The following is a 21,823-nucleotide window of genomic DNA, read 5'->3' on the forward strand; positions in this document are numbered from 1 at the left end:
GTGGCTGAGCATGAGAGTAGGGGGGCCGTGTTTTCTTTGAAGAGTTATTGGCTACCCACTCTGACCCGAATCTCTTTCTAACATCTGAACCTAAGTTCTCAAATAATGTATTCCCTCATTTATCACATTAGAAGTTGCCTTTTGCCTTTCAACGTCCCTTCTGGAAAAATCACACAGGTAGAAATTAAGAGATGGGAGTTTTAGGACTGGCTCTCGCACAACTAGCTGTGTGACCTTGAGCAGAGCCCTGGGCTTCTCTGAACCTTTCTTTCCTTCTATGCAAAATGAGGGTGGTGGACTATCATTTCTGGGAAGACAGAAGTGAGTAAGTTGCAGCAGCAGCCCACATGGGAAGAAGGGGATACTCAGCGGAAAGCAGGGCACTGATCCAGCTGGAGCCGGGGGCGGGGCAGAAGGAAAAGGTGTCCTTTCTGAGACGGGAGTTCTTTCTTGAAAGCTTTTGCAGAGGAGGTGGGATCTGGCTGAGCTATAGAGAAAAAATAGGATTCACAGAGTTGAAGAAGGAAATTGTAGCCTGGGAGCTGAGCCTGATTCCTAGTCTGGAAGCAAGAAAATGGTAATCAGTCCCAGGAGGCTGGGACTGCCCCCATTTGAAGGCTGGGAACGAGGTCTATAGTTGCATTCAATACATAAAAATATTAACACCGATTGCTCTTCGAAGGCTATGTAACTGGCATTTTAAGATAATCAGTCACTCTTCCTGCTGTGGCTCAAGTTTGGGGGTAGAGCGGATGGCACTGTAGGAACAAGAGGCTCTGTGTGCTCGATAAACAATTTTGAAAGTGCTAGTTCATCATCAAAGTTCGTATCTTTCAGGTACCTTGCCTTAGGAGAGAAAGATTTCTCATCCACATCATGGGCTTACATCTCTTGGATCAAATTTTACGGGAAGAGATCGGTCATATATCAAAAGGTTAATGACTAGCCATTTCTCACCCAGCTATTTTGTGGCCACAGAGCTGCCACAGTGCAGAGGGCACTGCAAGGCAGCAGAAGTTCACTGGGCCTTTTGCCTCTGTCATCCAGAGAGCCCCAGCAGGCTGCGACAGCAGCCTCTAGAGCCAGGGGCTGTTACCATGCCCCTGTTCTTTCATGGGCGACTCGGAGCATCTTTTCCTGTAGAGATCCAATGTCACGTTCCACTCCACAGTGATTGATCAGTACATTTATTACACTTTCAGTAGTAAAAATATATAGACTCCAGTCATCTCTGGAGATGCTGAAATAGTCCTTTTTTTACCCTTGATTTAGGGGAAGGTAGAGCGGGAAGATGTGTGCGGAGTGTGACATAAATATAAGAGCTCAAATATCTAATTAGCTGAAAGAATCTTGGTTCCCTCTGCACCTTTGACAGAATTGCAGCTGTCAGATTGTAGCTCCAATATTTTATCCTCATTGCAAGATGTATCTGAGGATGGTTTTGAAAAGACGCTTTGTAACACGAACATCACCCTGCTTTTTTCGTAGGATGCTTGAGGACGACTTGAAGCTGAGCAGTGATGAAGACGACCTTGAGCCGGTGAAGACCTTGGCCACTCAGTGCACCGCCACTGAGCTCTACCAGGTAGGAGGAGCCTCGGGCTTGGGTCGGGACCTAACGGGAGGGAGCAGAAAGAACGGGAATGCCTTTGCCATCTACAAGCCTACCCTCTGCTTTACCTCTGGGCTTTGGAGAGAGGAAAAGAAGCAGAGATCGGCATGGTGTTCTGGAACGGGTTGAATCGGCTCTCAGTGTCATTCGAGCTGTAGTGAGGGGCACACCTCTTCACCCCCTCCCTCCGCTCCCCTGTCGAACGCACAAACTGGTCCTCAGTAAGCCACAGACTGTCTTTCCCTCTCTTGGACTAAGTAAGCATCGTCTCGGGTGAGGTGTAACTTCAGTGACTCCGCTGCGAGGCTCACAGGCCACGCTCGTTCATTAATTAGGGCATCACGCGAGTGCTGCGCCCCCCCTCCTCCAGGTGCACCCACAGCGCGCACGAACCTTCAGGCTGGAGGCATGTGGCAAAAACTTGCTGCTGCCCCATCTTCGTCCTCGCTGCATCCTAAGTACTTACAGTCCTTAGCACCACATGAGACAGCAGACACTTGTTTGCAGCGTTTCCAGTGAGACTGGCCTTGTCGGTTTGCGAAGACCAAGTATCGTCCACAAAGCAGGAGAGCGGCAGCGTAGCGTATCGAGCCGGTGATGCTTCTGCGTTTTCTCTGTGACAGGGCTGTGTCCCAGGTGGGCTCCGCCTGGGTGTGTTTATAACCTTAGATAAGGAGCGTGCAAGGGTTGCCTTTTCTTAAAGCTGATCCCTGACCAAGTGCTTTTCTACGGTGAAGTCGGCTAAGTCGGGAAAGTGAAAGCAGACGGTTTCAAGGGATGCTCACGTCAAGGTAATTGTCAAGTACAGAACTCCAGGCTCGCTAAATGTTCTCAGACGGGTCGGCAAAGACAAGCTTGGAAAAACTCCCAAGGTTCGCCTCTTCTGCTCTCATGTGCAGTTGTTGGCCACGCTGAAACTCCTACCGTTTGGTGGAATTTTAGATTTGAAGTCATCTGCCATGTTATGCGGCCAACACTTTACTCTCCATTACTTTCTCCTCCTGATTCGGCTTGCGTTTTTCGTAATGTGTAAAAATTGCATCTCTGCGCTTGGGTACCTCATCAAGGACCGGCGCCGTCGTCTCCCAGGGGCTCGCTGTCCCCGTCCCGGATGCAAGCCGTCCCTCTCCTATGTGAACCAGTGTCTGTTATTGCTGCTTTCTGCATTTAAGATACCAGTGACACGGATTGTGTCGGTAAATCAAACAAAAAATCCTACATCATTGAGTTTGACAGATGCAGCATTACTTTTTAATGGAAATGTTTAACACGGTAATCAACAGTAAGTGGGAATAGATTCTGTGCATTGACTTCCTCTCTATGGGATTACGGACATGCCGTCTGCTTTTTAGCTTCTCACGTTGTCATATTCTGTATTTACCTGAAGGACTGGCGTCAGGTCTGTGGGCCGAAATCATCTGGGTTTTTAGGATGTGTGTTCGGTGAGTGTGTCAGTGCCGAGACCCCCGGATAATCCTGGTTGGTGCGTTGGAGGCTTTCCGTGGCATGCTGCCGTTAGACCAGTCATGCCTCCGCCAACAAAGCTTCTCATTCATTTGAAGGGGAGATTGAACCGGGGGATCTAAGACAGGGCAAAAATGACAACTTCTTCCCCCTCGCTGGGCCCAGGGAGCAAGAACCAGATGCAAGGTTATAAACATTTATAAATGAGCCCTCGGTATAGAGTTTGAGGGCTCGTTAAAAGGCAGGAAGGCTAAAGACCAAAAGAGAATGTTTGTGCAGGAGCGGACTGGATAGCACCAAGCAGTGTTTGCCAAGCTCCAACTTCATGAGGCCTCACTTTTTCTTTTTTCAAAGATACGTGTATCAAAATGATTTTCCTGTTTTGTTTCATCGCGGTAAAATTCATGGTATGTAAAAGTCACCATGTAGCGCATTCACCAGATTGTGCCCCTGTCACCAGTTCCAGGATATTTTCATCACCCCCGAAGGAAATCCCTCATACACGAAGCAGTTTTCCCCCCTTCCCAGTCCGTGACGACCAATAGTCTACTTTCTGTCTCTGCAGATTTGCCTATTTCATAAATGAGTCGGAAGGTATGTGACCTTTTATGACCGGCTTCTTTCACTTGCCGTGATGTTTTCTAGGTCCATCCATGTTGTAGCAGTGATCAGTACTTCATTCCTGTTTATTCTTTTCTTTATCTATTCATCAATTGACGGACATTCTTTCAGTCTTGTAACCGGGACCATCACACTGCCAGCAACATCAGGAGGCGAACTCAGGGCTCCCATTTACAGAGCCACCCTTATCCTGTGCCTGATATTAAGTTAAGTGCTCTGTCTTATTTGAACCTCACCAATAAACCTTAGAGGTAGGTTTGCACCCCCTGTCTGAGCTACAGAATTGCAGCAATATTCTATTTGTGCCAGGATGATGGGGGGGGGCATATAAACAAATGCATCAGCACATTAAGTGATGCGTCCAAGTGGCCAGACCACACCATTGGTTTGAGCTGACATTATACTTATAAACTTTCTCAGAACCCGGTGGCTGCATTCGTGCAAACATAGTCCAAAAAAAGAAAAAAAGTCATTAGCTTTCGGGAGTCTCAGAGCATCTCATCTGTCATCATTGTACCTGGACTCACCTGAGGAGATCCAAGTTGTCCAAGCCTAGTGAGAGTAGATACCGGTCTTTTCCAGAAGCCCCTAAGACCTTACACCGGAGTCTGCAACATAAAGAATCCCATGAGAATGCATTTCCAATGTGTGTATGAAAATGAAACGCAGGAATAAGATGTGTCAGTTTCTAATATGACATTTCGGTCCCAAGTCTCTCATCATCTACCCGCCACTGGTGCCCTCCACAGCAGTAATTAGCCAGGCTGGGCAGTTCCCGTGCACAAACCCCAACAGAACAGTTAGGATGTGTTTAAAGGCTAAGCATTATTCCTGCAAACGGGAACATGGAGTATGAGGCTGGAATGGGTGAGCCGTGGAGACTAAGGACTGTTTAAAAAAAAAAAAACAAAACCTTTTCAACAAAAGGTTTCACCTCCTAGTGACGCTTTGAAGTCAGGGATACACAATCACTTAATGCACATAGTTTCAGTGAAGAAGCAATAGTGATTGTACCCTGAAATGTTGGTTAAAAGTTTGTGTCTTTCCTCTACATTCCCTGCTGCATTTTGCTTTCTTGGTTGGGACTGTTTGGGAAGCAGATACGCCATGGATGGACACAGTTTGAATCTGGCTCTGCCTCTTACTGGATGACCTTGGGCTCAAGACCTAAGCGTGTCTGAAATGGGGGTCACAATAGCACCTATTTTATTAGGTCACAGAGCATTTAGCAACTAAGTGAATGGATAGAGTCATTGTCACTACCACTGCTAACAGTCTAAACCGTCTCATGTTCTTGGAATGCTAGCTGCGTGACTTTCCATTTGGTTGTAAGGAATAGGATGTTAAAGAGAGCCACTGAATTAACTGCCTGGAAAACAGCCAGCGTGTGGCAAACCTGAGCGAAAGGGTTCTGTGTTGTCCTGACATGTATTAGCTGGGTGTGCCTGGCCGTGAGAATTACAAGTGTAGTTGTGAAGAATGTTCTGAAAACCACAAGCGCTATACAAATCAGCGGTCTTTCTTCCTTGTGGCCTTTTTATTTTTATTTTTATTTATTTTTATTTTTATTTATTTATTTTTTCAATATATGAAATTTATTGTCAAATTGGTTTCCATACAACACCCAGTGCTCATCCCAAAAGGTGCCCTCCTCAATACCCATCACCCACCCTCCCCTCCCTCCCACCCCCCCATCAACCCTCAGTTTGTTCTCAGTTTTTAACAGTCTCTTATGCTTTGGCTCTCTCCCACTCTAACCTCTTTTTTTTTTTTTTCCTTCCCCTCCCCCATGGGTTTCTGTTAAGTTTCTCAGGATCCACATAAGAGTGAAACCATATATACCTTGTGGCCTTTTTAAACATTCATTGGAAGTCCCTTCTTTTCGATCCATTGGTACATAGACATTGCCCTTCATTTTGGCCTTGGTGTCCATAGGGATCTGCTAGGAACCGGATTGAATGTCTTCACTGCCCTAAATGCCCCATAGGCATCCATTGGCTACGAACACCCTTTCCTCCCCTTTGACCCCTGACGAGTTTTAAACCAGACATCACAGGGAGAAAGGCCAGGTTGCCAATGACACTACACCAAGTCCTCCAGGAAAATTACGCGTCTCTAAACATGAGTTTTTCTTCAAAGGCCTGATGTGGGTGGACAGCTGATTCATACCTTTTGATTATGCTTCTTATTTCCCCTCAACTCACCCTGGAGAAAGACAGAGGGTATGCTGTGATGCTGTACTCACACTGGCTTTCAAATCTTAGGAGCTTCCCCGGAATGGGAACTAAATCATCACTTAAAATGGACATTGGACATTGGAATGTTTCAGAACCGTGTTTGAATTGCATACAGCGTTTTATAGTTAGTGACTACATAAACGTCCCTGGTGCAGTATGTTGGGTTTTTAAAAGCTGGATATCACTAACACGGTGGGGAACTACATGATACCCATCACCCAGCTGACTAGGTCCCAGTTTTAGGTCTCAGCCTCCTCTCTTGGCCTCATAGATACAAAACCCCGCCCTGACCTTCCCCATACAACACTCACTGAAATGCCATTTTCCAGGCAGGCATCTGGGGTGGGCAGCGACGCCAGGGTGTGCCCGCTGGGGTTTGGCAGGCATGGTGCAGTCGGCCAGGCCTCTCGAGAGCGCGCGCGTGCGCGTTTCCTCCACGTGTCCTCGCCTTCAGTTTTCCTTTTGGTCAAATTTTCCTTCGTATGGTTCTTGGGACTTCAAGAACCCCTGAAAATGAGGAGTTAAACCTGGAATCAATTTTCATTTACAGCTGAGAAGCAGTTATTCATGCTGGCCTCGCAGCTCAATAAAAGATCCAAAGATATAGACCTTGTGCATCTCTTTCAATAGAAGCAGCCTAATCAGTCTCAAATGTTTTTTTTAACAAAGAAATTGTATTGACAGGTTTATTAAAATTGCTGTCTTTAAAGTTTTAAGCTACCCACAATTTGACCTAGTCCAAAGACTTCCACACGTTCTGGAAACATCTGCTTAACGTTTTAGTGCATGATAATCACGACGTCTGATTGACCCAGCCCTCGAGCGCAAATCGCACACTCTCCTGGCAGGACAGTCTGTGGGGCCCGGGCTCTGAACCCAGGCTGGCTCGGAGCATGGCTGTCTCGCGCCCCAGCCCTCCCAGACTGGCATTAGAAGCAGCACACTTTAGACACCGTAAAGGCTACAAAGAGATGGGTATTGTTAGAAACCGCCTTCAGGGCATTTGAATATTAATACCATCTTGTTATTAATGTGAATTAGACCGAAATGTTAGAGGACTTCATTTAGCTCTGTGAGAAGTTTAGCCAATGAGTCCTACAATGGGAAACGATCGGTTAGTGACCAGGCTCAACTCTTTACCTGAGATACAGCCCGACGTGGTGTTGGTGCTTTAAAAACAGAGCTGAACAATTCAGGTTTGCTTTGACCACAGAGGCTTTCCAATGAGTTGTGTCTGGATATGTTATTGCAAGTAGCTCCCATGTACCCAACTTTATTTAACCCGATCTTCTTTCTTTTTCTGCCTAAGGATCACCCTAGTACCCCTAGAGATGGGCGGTTCATTCAAAGCGTCACTAGACGCCAGTATAGGGGGTGCACCTCAAGTATGTTAACATTTACAAAAACGTAGTGTCTTCGCAGCTCTTTCTCTCCACTCCATAATTTTATTTTTTTGACTGAAGGTCGCTGATTGCCTCACACAGGTAGCTTGCTTTTTATCCAGGCTCTTGATTTTGGTTTCACATTGGCTTGTTTGTTTCTGTTACTGTTGGGCCACCTCCCTGGCTAGGTCGTCTGTTACTGGACCGTTGCAAATGAGCTGAATTCCACGGTAGCAGAAGATATGAATATTCTGGCAGCTTTGGGATGTGTTCCTTATACCTGGGATGCATATTAAACTTCCAGGACATAGCAGCCCAGTTCAATGAAAGCCCACTTTTATGTTCCAAGCGTGCTAATGAAAAACGATGTAGTAACTTTCGCGCCTGCTATTAGCTGGCTCTTTGGAAGCCGATGCGCCGTCGTGAATGCATTCGTTGTGACAGCAGATACCCTTCCCTGCTGTAATCGGTCCTCTGTTTTAGCCACAGTTCTCCCTCATCATGCTGAACAAGTTGTTACCTCCCCAGGGTTTCTCTGCATTTCCATTTACTTTGTTATCAGCGGAAAGGCTGGGGAAGGCCCTCTTCAGTAATGACATCAATATGGCACACACAGCAAGACAGGTCAGCCTGTCAGAGCTAAAGAAACAGCAGATAGATTAGGATGAAACCAGGTGCAAAATAACTTTGATAGAGTCTTTTAATGTAAACAGTTTATCTGTCATTGCCTTTCATTGAAATCCCCCACAAATGATAGAGTTTGGGCAGTTGAGGCTGTAGCATGTAGCTGAATAAAATGTGTACCTTGTCATACTCCAACTATCCAGCAATTAGAGAATGAGAGGACATTTTAATTTATTCATTAAAGACAGGAAAGTAAATAGGATAACATATAAGGTTAATAGAATAACATTGGCCCTCATACTCCCAAGACTGTGTTTCCCATTTGGCCATATTAGCATCGAGACCAGATTAATGAGAAACTGCTTAGGGCTTGTATGATGTGATTTTTTAATATGCTTCAGGCAAGTCTGTGACTGTTTAGAAAACCTGCGTGCTGATTTTTTTTTCATTGTAATTAGCTCTTCTACTTTTAGTAGCAAATATTTTGACTCGTAATCTCCGTAGATTACCTTTTTATTGTAATCTCAATAAAATGCTTCGAGCACGCAGAGAGGCAGAGAAGTGCAGCTGACGACCAGATACTGGCTAGTGTCCACTGCAGAGCCACTGGGAGTTTAAATCGGACATTGGTGAGGGGGTGCTGTGCACCCTAAGAGCCAAACGGAAACAACAATGGGTTTGATCTGTAATTTCAGAAACGGTGACTCTTACGTAGGACAGGGATGAGCAGGGCCTTTTGTTACATGGCACATATGTGTAAAGTGCATGGCAGGGCCGGTGGGGGTTGGGTAGCAGCCACCTCTGGGAAGCTGGGGATCCAGTTGACTTGAATTGAACTTGCCCTTGTCACTCCCCCTGGGATGGTCCCGTCTCCACTCTCACCCCACCCTTTGTTTGGTCCAAGCATGTTCTTTTCTTAGGCCCCTACATCACCCCAAGTTGGGTCCCAAATCCCTGGTTGGAGCCTGTCTTGGAGTCAGTAGCCAACAAACCCCAGGCAACGTACCATGGGTACTGGAAGTTTGCTGGAAGTTTCCAAGTCTTGAGTTTAATCAGGGTTCTAGCATATACTAGAGCAAAATGAGCATCTTCAGTAAAAGCTGGGTAATAAAACCCTGCCAGACTGAAAATGTGAGGTTTTGAAATTTATATGCCGGCTTTGAAAAATATACTGGGGGCTTTGGTTTAGGTCCCAAGAATGCTTTACTCTGTTCCCCAAATATCTGCCATCTGCTGGAAAAGCTACCAGGCAGGCTGCAAGGACCCGGGGTGTCGTCCTGAATGGGAAACAGAATCTGACTTATTCTTAAGCAGCTCTATATTTTTCTATTTATTTAGTAAGAGGAAAGAGCATAAGCATTGTAAATACACAGAAGAGGTATCCAAATTTGAGATTAGCTACCAGTCTGACTGGCCACTCAAAATTCAAGTAGGTGGGCAGATAAAAGCAGCAGACGCTTCCAGAATGTATGGGATGCCGTAACCCATACTTCACAGACGATCTCATAGGACTCTTTGGAACATTAGACATAAACATTTGGAAACTTGATAATAAATCTTGTTTATTGTTAATGGAGGTAGACTCTGCTTCCATATTTAGCCGTGGCTCATGCATGTATGACTGCATACTTGCATACTGTATAGACTGCAGTACTTATGTATTAGAATATAAAATGCCAGACTTGAAAATAACCGTGGAGAGGGGTGCCTGGGTGGTTTAGTTGGTTGAGTGTCTGACTTTGGCTCACATCATGATCTCACAGTTTGTGGGTTTAAGCCCCGCATTGGGCTCTGTGCTTACAGCCTAGAGCCTGCTTTGGATTCTATGTCTCCCTTCCTCTCTGTACCTCCCCCGCTCATGCTCTGTCTCTCTCTCTCTCTCTCTCTCTCTCTCTCCCCCTCTGTCTCTCTCTGTCTCTCTCTGTCTCTCTCTCTCAAAAATAAATAAACATTAAAAAAATTAAAGAAAACTATTGTGGAGAGCCTTTATTCCAGCTGCCTCATTTTGCCAATAAGGACATTGGGGCACAGAGAAGTCGGTATTTGCTGTTGTGAGATAATAGAAAATATATACAGGGATGCATTAGTCTCTGGCCCTGTTTCCTGGCATGGGGCTCCTAAAACCCTTGTAATTTCCTAAGTGATAAGAGCACTAGGAGCATCTTTTGTTCTGACACTTGGTCTTTGAGCCCTGTGGCTGATACAGGCCACCAAATCCCTTGGAATTTCCTGGGTGATAGGAGTGTTCTAATGAGGTGACTCTGCATGGGCTCCTGAATGGTAGCTTCTCACCAGAAAGACCAAGTCATGATTAGAAGCTTGGAACTTTCAGCCCTGTTCCTCTACTTGATCCTGCTACACATGTGCACGTGCACGCATGCACACACGCACACACACACACACACACACACACACACACACACACACGCTTCTCTAGAGAAGGGAGAGATCGCAGAAGCTGAATTAACAATTAATCATACCTATGTGAAGAGGCCTCCATAAAATCCCAATAGTATGGGGTTTGGAGAGTTTCCAGGTGGGTTAACACACCACATCCCAGGAGCGTGATTGATGAACCCCAAGTCCACAGGGACATAAGCTCTTACACTTGGGACCGCCCAGACCTCACCCTGTGTATCTCCTCATCTGACTGTCCATCTGTTTCTTTTATCATGTCCTTTAACAAACCGGTAGACATAAGTAAACTGCCTGAGTTTTGTGAGTCGCTCTGGCCAATTTGTCGAACGTGAGGAGGGGGAACCTCTTGTTTTTTAGCCAATCGGTTAGAATGACAGGTGACAACTTGGGCCTGCAATGAGCATATGAAGTGGGAGGTGGTCTTGTGGGACTCAGCCCTTAACCTGAGGAGTCTGACACTGTCTCCAGGTAGAGAGTGTCAAAAGTGAGTTAAATTGTAGGACACCTAGCTGGTGTCACACAGAACTGCTTGGTGTGGGGACAATCCCTCACACATCTGGTGTCAGAAGTATGATGAGTGTGGTAGCAGTGAGAGAGTAAAGACGTCTCATAGGTGGAAGACTAAAGGGTTTTCTAATACAGGTATATGGATAATGGTGGGTGTAGTGTTCTTACCCAGAGTGTAACGTGCTCTTAAGGGACAGAAAGCCTGACTACACTAGTGTGCTGATGCTGAGGATGCATCATCAGTGTTCACTTCATGGAGGTTGTAGAATACTTTCATATAATGGGGTACCTACTATGCACTAAGAATATCCTTCCCATTTTCCTGCTCACACGTGGTAAGGAGAGAGCCTCTATTAGATAATAGAGGCTCCCACCAAAGGACACATGTCATGTTGTGAGAGGTGTCCCTCTAGCATGAGGAGCAAGAGGGGCAAGAGGGCTCAGGTTGGCAATGGAGGGGAGATAATTGAATTTTCAAATCCACCAACATCAGGGGACAATAATAACTAAGTGCCTTTTCCATTGGTCCTTCTAATGGGGAGAATAAATAACTCAAGCCAATGTTGAGTTGCTCTGCCTGGTGTCTCCACATTTACTCCACTTAGAGAATGATTAATGTCAACAGAAGACTCTTCTGAGTGAAACATGCTTCTTCACCAAAGACAGTGCATTTTTCATTAAGTTACAAGATAGCAAAAGTTTAGGTATAAACAAAATCGCCAGGTGACAAATGGATCTTGCTAAAGACACTGGAAAAACTCCTACGAACTGCCATGTTAGCAAAATATATATACAAGAACAAATATGACCTGCTACCAGGCTACTGTTCAACTGGCACTAGGCAAGGTCTTGAATGGCAGGGTGGGTGAACTTGATTGATAGTTCGCCGAGCAGTAGGAAGCCATGAAGGGCTCTGAGCAAGTCATGGCCAAAGTGGAGCATAAAATAGGGATGGGGCGCCTGGGTGGCTCAGTCACTTAAGTGTCTGACTTCGGCTCAGGTTATGATCTCGTGGTTCATGAGTTCAAGCCTTGTGTCAGGCTCTGCACTGACAGCTTAGAGCCTGAAGCCTGCTTTGGATTCTGTGTCTCCCTCTCTCTCTCTGCCCCTCCCCTGCTTTCTCTCTGTCTCCCTCTCTCAAAAATAAAAACATTAAAAAAAATTTAAATAGGGGTAAAATAGAGAGACCAGAAGACCGGTGAAGGGGCAGTGGCCATTGTCCAGGTGAGTGGGAAGAGTAAGGAGGGGCACAACCTTCTGCCGAAAAGCAGACTGGGAAATCCACCCCGGCAGTGCCACCCCGGACTCCTCTCTGGGGTGGGAATCGTAGCCCCAGGTGCACTCGCAGCACGGATCTAGATACACATATCCTAGAGCTCAGCTTTTCCTCCGGCACCCTTCCGTGCCCAGAGTAGTGCCCAGGCCTATCCGATTCCGTGGCCGTCCGCAACTCATTTATCTGATCAATGTTTATTAAGTGACTGTTAGCTGCAAGATGCAGTTCCCTCCGCCGGGAACAAATTTCCTGCAGGCTCTGCCTGTCAGAATTCTATGGCTGCCCCTTTTCTGTCTAGCACGGGCCTACTTCATACACACATAGAAGTCGGTGAGTTAAACCAAAATGGGAGAAGCCCAGTACTCTAACGATAGGAAACGTGTTTTTACTTCCTACGGGCTCCAGGTTCAAACACGTGACGTTTTCCACGTTTCCTTCTGTGCACCTATTCAGAGGGTTAAATGCAATAGGTGGTATTTCCCTAAAGATTTCAGTCCCTGGAGATACAGTCAGAAATTCAGGCAGGCATTCAGGTGTTGCAAAATGCTGAGTGACATTTTCTCCCCTTAATCTGCCGTCCTGCCTATGCACGTGAGCCGCCCGCTGAAACCTCAGCCTATAGGATATAATACGAGCCCCTGGCTGTTTCACTCATTCCAGTGAAGTCTATTTAAATGCTATAATTAAGCACTTCATTTTTATATTTGGGCAAGTGTTCTCAGTACATGTCTCTTTACTTGATTTAACCAATTCTGGAGATACTGATTTTAGACCATCGCAATACCCTAATGATGAGTTCATTTGCTTAATAGAGGGGTTTTCTCTTCTGAACGTAGGTGATCGATACAATTTACCAATACGTGCCACTAGGTTAAGGTAAGGCCGTGTCTCACAGAATAGCCCTGTGAAGAGTTAAAAAAGGGAAAACACAGAAGCACAAAAGCCATGCAATCAATGGTTCTTCTGCCTTGTTTCCATAATGCCCCAATAGACGCTTATTTAAAAATCATCTGAAGGATTGACTTTTCACTTTTTTCTTAATCACGAAATGTGTCGTATAGACCCAGCTTGGGTATATCTGCCAGCAGAATGCCAGGAGAAAAACACATAAGCGGGAGAGGCAAAAGCTATAGAGAGAAGTGCTAATAGAATCACGTTTTATGCTTGACTGACAGCATTATTATTGATTAAGGAAAAAAGCAGTACCTGAATACACAGCCTTGGAAAATGAGTCCACTGCTATAATACGTCTAGGCCATCCACGTGCTCACCTTAACAGTCTCAACAAACAGGAACCATACTGCATTGGATCCGTTTTCTGCACACCTGGGGCCAGGGCGAAGGCATTATCATAAGTGTGGCTATCACGGTTCAGGGCATGTTTCTGAAAAGCCCCAGAAGATTCTCTCGGTTAAAATAAATAAACGTAGTATACATGTTTGCTGGACTAGAATAACACCGGGACAGAATTCCCTTACCAGAGGGTTTCTTGAAAGGTAGGTACATCCATCTACGGAGCAAGCGTTCGTAGCATTTTCTCCCTAAAGAAACACGGCGTTACATGTGCCATGGAGGACGGGACTCACCAGACGGCCACGTTCTTTCCTTCCTGCTTTCTGTTTTCTCAGGACAGCTGTAACACTTTCATGGTTCCTGTAATTCATTATGGTCCCTGATTCACTTCAGCTTCAGCGCGGCCGGAGGAGTGTCTGCATCACAGAAAGGCGAGGTCCTTTCTTCATTTGAGGAAGATAGATTTAATGAGTGAGCACCTTTGAGCGTGTCCTTTACCCCATCATCTCTCCTGAGGAATCAGTTCGTGAACACTCCTGGGATGAGAGACGAGCCTTCTCTCCGGGCGTATAATTCTTCAAGATGCCCTATGACAGAGGGAGGGAGACAGAGTCATTTGAGTGTTTGCACGAGCACTCGTGCCCCCACAGTGCCCCCCGCCCCCCCGCGTGCCCCCGACGGCGCCTCGGGGGCCCTGACCTCGCTGCCACCAGCAGCAGCCCCTGAGAAGGTTGAGGGCAGAGGCCCATGTGAAGGTACCGGGCTCTGTCTCCTGCTGGCCTAGGCGTGTCAGGATCTAAACACATCAAAATCTCCCTCGGGGAGGACTTTCCAGACGGGAGCATTCTAGTCCGGAATAACTGCATACGTCTGCTAGCTGCTACCGGGTCACTAAGTCAGCAAGCCCATAAGCTCTCTGGCGGTGCCGGTGTGTGCGTGGAAGCCGGAAGGCAGAGCAGGCTGTTTCTCGAGCACCGTCATGGATGCGGGCTACTCGCGACCACCCTTGATCTAGATGGGGCAGGACTGATTATCTTCATTTTTAAAATGAGGAAACTCAGGCTCAGAAGTGCCCGTCACCTTGCTAATGTCATGACGATAGTAAGTGGCAAAGCTGGGGGCGGAACCCAGGTTTCTGGATTTCTTTCTTTTCTTTTTTTTAATATGAAATTTATTGTCAAGTTGGTTTCCATACAACACCCAGTGCTCATCCCAACAGGGGCGCTCCTCAATGCCCATCACCCACTTTCCCCTCTCTTCCACCTCTCCCCCCGCCATCGACCCTCGGGTTTCTGGATTTGTAGCTCATCAGTCTTTCCGCCGTAGTCCACGGCCTCTCCTCACACCATGGTGGAATATATTTTCTAACGTTTTCAGTTATCGTATCATCCTTGGGGTAGAGGTGCCTTAGTGACAAGATGAGTATCATGTTACGGGAACGCGGCACAAAAGAAGTAGAACGTAGGCTTTAGAAAGCGTATAGACGTTGCAAATTAAAGCAGCATGAGTGTTAACTATCTAGCCTCCATCTTCCAATCAGTTTAAATTACTTTTAATGTATGTTTTTAAACTCAAAATGATCTGTCATCCCAGTGCAACCCTCGTAATGTGTGGCGAATTACACAAGATCACTTTGTTTTGATTCCCCTCCTTTTTAAGGGGATCTCCCATTTTGTACTTGGGATCGGTCTTTTCACATCACGTCGTTTCAGAGAAAGGGATGTTCTCCCTGTGTATTTTGTAGACTGCTTCTCAGACCCTAAAGACGTAGATATTTTTCCCACAAATAATTCACTTAAGTTTTCTTCAAAGTCTGGGAGCTGAATAATTCTCTGTATCACGCTTGAAACAAAGTCACATCGCAGTGAGCATAAAGGACACACACTGTGAGCTCTGTCTCAGGTCTGACACTCCCTGCGACCGCTCAGCTTGGAGATCAAAGGTGCTGAGCACACAGGAGGGTGACGTGAGCACGTCTGAGCAGAGCGGTTGGCGCTCTGGAACGATCCCGAGTTAATTCCCAAAGGAAAGAGAACCTCTCGGCATAGACATTTTCAATCAATAGTCAAGCAGCCCAGAAAACATTAATTTCAATGAAGTTATTTTCCTATGATGGCTGTATAGAGAGACATGGGTTTCAAAGAAACTGGCCTCGAACACGATTCTGTTCCTCCTGATCAGAGAAGAGAAGACATTTTCAAAAACCATGTCGCTGAATGAAAGCTAGGTTAAGCAATGTCACTTTGATTTCTCCCTCCCTGTCTTCTGCCAGTGGCCTGCTCATACTATCACTTCCAGCGTGCTTTCAAAGGAAACCACTTGAACAGCATGCTCGTTGCTTTATGACATAGCCTTCGTCTTCTTTAAGCACAGACTCATTTGGATTAAAGAGATGGGGCAAAGTGGGTTCGTGTGATTTCCACAATGACACGTCTCCATCCCATTTCCCTACCCCATTCCGACCCAGCCAGGACTGGGGGACGAGAGGTGGTAGAAAAGGAAGGTGCGGGTGTGCATAGGTGGGTAGACTGGGTCCGGCCCCTGCTCCCCGCCAGCATCCGCCTCTTCCTTTCCACTTCCTTTCCGGGGCCGTCTCAGGGACAGACCTGCATCTCCGAACTACATGTGAGACGTGACACGGGCCAGCCACACACCTATTGCTTATTTTATCATCTTCACCTGTTACCTCCTGCTCTTGCTTTCTTGCCGCTGTGCCGCCTGCCAGAATTCAACCCCGGGCACAGATGGTGAGAAGGTGATTTCTGCCACCGAGAGGCAAAGAACCTGCCCACATATTAATGGGTATTTATTTACCTAGCAGCAGAACCCGAGACGTCGTAGGTGAGAAGGACTTGAATTCCCAGCACTAGTCTCTAAACTTGCGAAGCGTTTCACTTCTTTCAAACAAAATCGCTTCGAAGCGTGTCGAGCCGTAGTTAGGCGTAGGAGGCTTTGGGGTATTTCCTCACGCAGTGGTCACCCCGAACGCCGAGTCCAGCGTTACAAGTAGCTGCCTCTACATCCTGTAGCCCTCACCCACCTCTGAGATTCACAGATACAAAGGTCTCCGGATGGATACTTCTGGAAAGGGTCTGAAGGTCTCAGTGTTCCCCATAGTAAGTGTTCTTTCTGTAGTGTGAAAAAGTCTAGGGGAGTACAAGTTTGGTTCTGATTACATAATTATGCTACAGAAGTATGAAAAAAATCATCACTAAAACCCTCCAGGTGCTTAAACAGTTTGATAGACTGTAGCCATTCTGCCATCAGCGCCCCCAGCTGTGTTGCTTAGCAACATTTTAATTCCAGAAGAATCGAAGGAGATGCAATCCCTGTGGAGAGGGAAACAGAAATCTCTAAGAGGGCTGTTGACAGATGATCTGAGTTGTTTCTTCTAATATACTGTGAAGATCACTAGCTCTTTTCATGAATGATAAATGGACTGTACACAGATCAATGGGTTCAGCAATAAACTGGAACCAGGCTCCATGTCTAAGGCGACACAGGCCGAGAGGCCCAGAGATTTCCTCATTTCGATGATTTGGTGTGTGTTTTCTTAAAGGTTCCACGGGAAGACATTGATCCGCGTAGTCGGTCGTCCCCTGGCCTTTTGTGGTGTCTGCTAATAAAAATGATTTTAGAAATGGCTACTTTGGCCTTGCTCTCACCACGCAGGTGTGGCCAGGTGTCAGTAGTCAGGCAGGGTAAGCGGGTCCCTGCCACAAATCTAAAAACCCAGGATGGGCCCATCACTGTCCCCCAGCCCCCGCCCCTGCCTCTCCATCCTGTGGTAATAACCCAGGCAAGCCCACCCAGCAGGTAAGATTTGAGTGCAGGGTGGGGAGACAGGAATGAGTGTCTGTGTCTGAAAGCTGCACTTGGACAGGTAACCATGTTCCCCGAGAGAGGAAAATTGCTTTCTGTGTCTCCAGTCTGCTTATCGCAAAGCAGCCTGCTTCGGTTAGGTCCGTATGTTTTGGAAGAGCATTTTATATTGCTTATTGTTTGGTAACTAGTTGCAAAGATTATGCCTGCTAATGTTGTCTAATTGCATTTTTTTTCTTCTGCTTACAGGCTGTTGAAAAGGCAAAACCTAAGAACAATCCTGTGAAGTAAGTTATTTTTTATTAGTTGGCATTGTTAATTTGAATGGACTCCATGCATGTGAAGAAAAATAAGGTCATAAAAGAGACCTGGGATTTCAAGTTCGTCTCTGTTTATGACAGTCGACAGACAAAAACAAAACAAGGGGGGGGGGAACCTACCAAAACCCAAAAAGAGCTAGTGGGGACTAGCTTTTATTTTTATTTTATTTTTGCTTGTGGTCCTGATGACTAAGTGCCCCAAGTCGTGCCCAGTTTACATAAATTAATACGTGCCATCCATGAAGAGTTGCCAAATACTATTATAATCCTATTCGAGGCACGGCACTTCAGGCCTTTGGGTTTTGCGCATGCTAAAAAGATTATATATTTAATTGCAAACCTTGGACCTACGACAGAGACTTAAATGGCTAAAAATGTGCCAAGTGATTTCCAGCCACGTGGGGAGCTTCGGCACCTTGGCATCAAGGCCTTGCTACCCTGTTAATGAAAAGCTCATAAAAATATATTTAACTAAAGGTTTTTCTAGCTAACAGAGAGCTATTGCCAAGGCATTTTTATGGGACACTCTTAAATTATAAACAAGCAGCGCCGTATTCTTTTAAATATAGTACATCTTGGACATCCTGCCTCTTCCAGAAGGGAGACTTTCAAATTAAGAAGGATGTTTGCCTTGTCATTTGGGTTTGTGACATCTGATTGCACTGTTAATGCATACTAGGCCCACCAGCCATATGGCCTAGGGAAGTCCTGCTCTCCTGTCTGGGTTGTTACAGGCCTCGCAGTATCACGCCTCAAGGAACTCCGCGTTAAATCAGGGTAGCCCTGTCCCGTTGTCGTGGGCACTGAATGCAGAAATGGGGGAGTGCGTTGATTTTTAATAGTTTCTGGGAGAATGGGTCAACTGATAGCGATGGCAAGAAGGCTGCTTTTCCAAGTCACTGGGGTAGTGTTTAGCACACCATTAAATCCAACCTCTAATTCATTTTTCCAAAAGGTTTCGTGTCCTTTTTCAAATTCATTTTTCTTAGGCCACAGAATATTCCTTATCGGCTTTTGTAGCCTCTTGAGGAGCTTCTGTCATCTGGAGATGTATTGTGCTATAGTCATCCTAGGGGAGTATTTCCAGTAGCTGAGTTTCTGGCTGGTTGTTTGATTGGGGTTGAAATCTTCTCTGCAGCCTGATTTCTTTCCTGTCTATGCCCTGAAGGCTTCTCTACCGCCAGCCTGTGGCGGGATTAGAGGGTGGCGCTAATGAGGCCGAGGCCAGGACTGCTAGTCCCTGGGTGGGCCATTAGCAATCTTCTTTCCCCTAGTCTTATTGCACCCTTCCCTCCAGTCCACCGGTGTGCAGATGTGTGTCCCAGGTCACAAGGGATGGGGCAAGGGCTGGAGGAGGGTAAGCCCAGGCCCCCAGTGGGGCAGACATCTCCAAGTTCAAACCCCCCCAATAGGAAGTAAGACCTAGGCTCCATCTTGGCATGCTCCTTGTAAGGATTCGATTTTACAGATAATGTGTGTGTGTGTGTGTGTATACACAGTATATATACACAATATATATATTATGGGTTCTGGCTAATTCACGGCGATCCTCCCTCTAATGTCTAGCACCATAAGTCGTATGGTAAAGAGAAAACGGGAAAACCGGAAGAGCCAGAAGATTACTGATAGAATATGGAGCTTTTCACGTGTAAATATATTTGAAAATCTGCTTAGTAATAAGCCTCACAATCAACTGGTAGATGCTTAGAATTGTCTTCTAATTAAGTAAGATGCTGTTCTTGGTGTGCCTTTGGGTACCAGGCTACATGCGGGCTCACGACGCGTAGCCCAGCCGCCCAGCCGCAACCACTGGGCGCTTGAAGAAGAGAGATCTCTTCAAGACCTTAGCTCAAGGACAGAAATTCCAGAGCGTGGGTCATTTACACTGACAGCATAGCCAAAGCGGAGTTTTTACAGTTTTGTGCGTAGCGGTCCTCTTCTGGTTCTGATGTCTGACGGAGAATTTTGGTTACACACAGTGCACTGAGACCTCAAATAGAGTAAGGGTTCAACCCATGTTTTTGTGACTGAATGAGCAGGTCAACACGTTGGACACATCCCAGAAAACAGTCCTTCCGGGAACCTGGCCTGGAGGCTTCAGGAGACGGTTGGCCATATACTAACTAGAGTGTCAGACCGGAAGGGGCCGTCTGTTGTGACAGATGAAGTCATCCACTACCCTCTTATTCTCGACTCACGCCACATATAAAATGCTCCCACGTTGCTCTGGTTCATCCGAGCTGCTTTGCCTCTGACCAGGCACTGGCTTGATCTTCTGTGCCAGAATTGACATTTGATGGAGCGCACGATGGAAAGTGTATACAGTCTTACTGGAAAAGTAGAGGTCTGGAGGCATTTACAAATAAAGCATGAACGCACATTGGTGCACGTGATCATATGTGTGATTGGATGTCGTCGTCTGGTGCACGGTTTGGCAAATGGTTGGGGAAAAGAAATCAAAAGAATATTCCATGACATGTGAAAATTACATGAAATTCAAATTTCAGTGCCTATAAAAAAAGCTATATTGGCACACAGCAACACTCATTTGTTTCCATATTGTCTGTGCCTCCTTTTGTGCTACAGTGGCAGAGATTAGTTGTGACAGACACCGTACAAACCACACAACCAAAGCTGTTTACTACCTGGCCCCTTACAGAAAAATCTTGCTGACCTCTGCCCTCATTGGTCAGGTAGAAAAAGGCACAGGGGCACCTGGGTGGCTCAATCGGTTGAGCGTCCGACTTCAGCTCAAGTCATCTCGCGGTTGGTGGGTTTGAGCCCTGCATCAGGTTCTGTGCTGACAGCTCAGAGCCTGGATCCTGGTTTGAATTCTGTGTCTCCCTCTCTCTCTCTCTCTGCCCCTCCTGTGCTCTCTCTCTCTGTCTCTCCTCCTCTCTCAAAATAAATAAACTTAAAAAAATACAATAAAAGCAGGGGTGCCTGGGTGGCTCAGTCAGTTAAGCGTCCAACTTCGGCTTGGGTCATGATCTCGCGGTTCATGGGTTCGAGCCCTGTGTTGGGCTCTGTGCTGACAGCTCAGAGCCTGGAGATTGCTTCAGATTCTGTGTCTTCCTCTCTCTCTTCCCCTCCCCTGCTTGCGCTCTTTCTCTCTCTGTCTGTCGAAAATAAATAAAAATGTTTAAAAATTTTTAAAAATAAAATAAAGAGAAGAAAAAGGCACAGATGTAAGCTTTTCTATGACTGTGCAAGTTAAACTTATCAGCCCCCCCCCCCTTTTTTTGGCCTTTAAAACATTGAGCAGGTGTTTACTGAGCCCTTTTCACGGGTTCTGGATATCTGGGGATGATGTCCCACCCAATTCTCATTTCTCATTCAGAGCAAACAGACCGCTCCTAATTTACTATCTTTGAAGTCGTTACGCGTATGAGACCTATTGACAGAGCAGCTATGTGTCAGAAACCGGTGAACACAGACCTAGAGCATACTGCTAGCCTTCCAAGTTGTATGTAGATGGGTATATTGCAAAAGGCACGTGCATGTTCCAAAATTCCATTACTCCCCAAGATCTAACTAAGGCTAAGCATACTTTCAATCGCAGTGATGGTAAATGACTCACAATATCCATTTAGTTGGTCTGTTTTCCCCTCCAAGGGTTTGCTTCCTCTTCCCCATTTCTCAAGCACTTGTTCAATTTACTTTTAATGCCTTCATGGTTGTAAGGTTCTTTCGACACCACAGGGGGACCGTGGTACACATTAATTACACTCCATAGAAAGGAGAAATTAAATATATGCTTAGTGAAGGTAAGCCCATAATGTACCTGGATACACTAATGATTCTACCCTGAAACATTAAATATTACCTCTGAGGGTAAGAATCAAAATGGAATGTTCTTAAGATCAGTGATCAGGACAAGAGATGCTGGTATATTTCTCAGTCTGCTGGAGCCGTGCCGATATCAAAGCTTGATTAGTATGTTCAAACTGTGGCTCTTTAATGTGTCAGAGAGACTTTCACTTGTATGTTAATGGTCTGCAGCAATTATCTTCAAGCTTTCATTGTGACAACAAGGCCTGAGAGATGTACAGATTTCTTCTACCATATGTGACTTATCACATACATTTTTTTAAAAACACATTTCTGTTATTAAGACATATGTGATAGTACACTTCTGCAAATGTGAATTGCTTTTGGCTAAAAGCCATGCACTAATAAGTTGAGTTGAATCTAACCGAGGTTGACATCTGTTACCAAAAGGAAGGGCGGGGGGTGGAGAGGGAGAG

General features: G+C 46.0%; 1 protein-coding gene across 8 annotated transcripts in view; it reads left to right on the forward strand.

The window, feature by feature from the left end:
* AFF2 (ALF transcription elongation factor 2) overlaps window positions 1-21,823 on the forward strand; it is a 454,063-nt gene that overhangs the window by 353,615 nt on the left and 78,625 nt on the right. For all 8 annotated transcript variants that reach the window (XM_049644415.1, XM_049644417.1, XM_049644419.1 and 5 more), the window contains 2 exons: window positions 1,489-1,585; window positions 17,506-17,543. In XM_049644415.1, coding sequence (XP_049500372.1) covers window positions 1,489-1,585; window positions 17,506-17,543 — 135 coding nt within the window. The remainder of the gene's footprint in view (window positions 1-1,488; window positions 1,586-17,505; window positions 17,544-21,823) is intronic.

This window comes from Panthera uncia, chromosome X (genome assembly GCF_023721935.1).
Source record: "Panthera uncia isolate 11264 chromosome X, Puncia_PCG_1.0, whole genome shotgun sequence".
Lineage (NCBI taxonomy): Eukaryota > Metazoa > Chordata > Mammalia > Carnivora > Felidae > Panthera > Panthera uncia.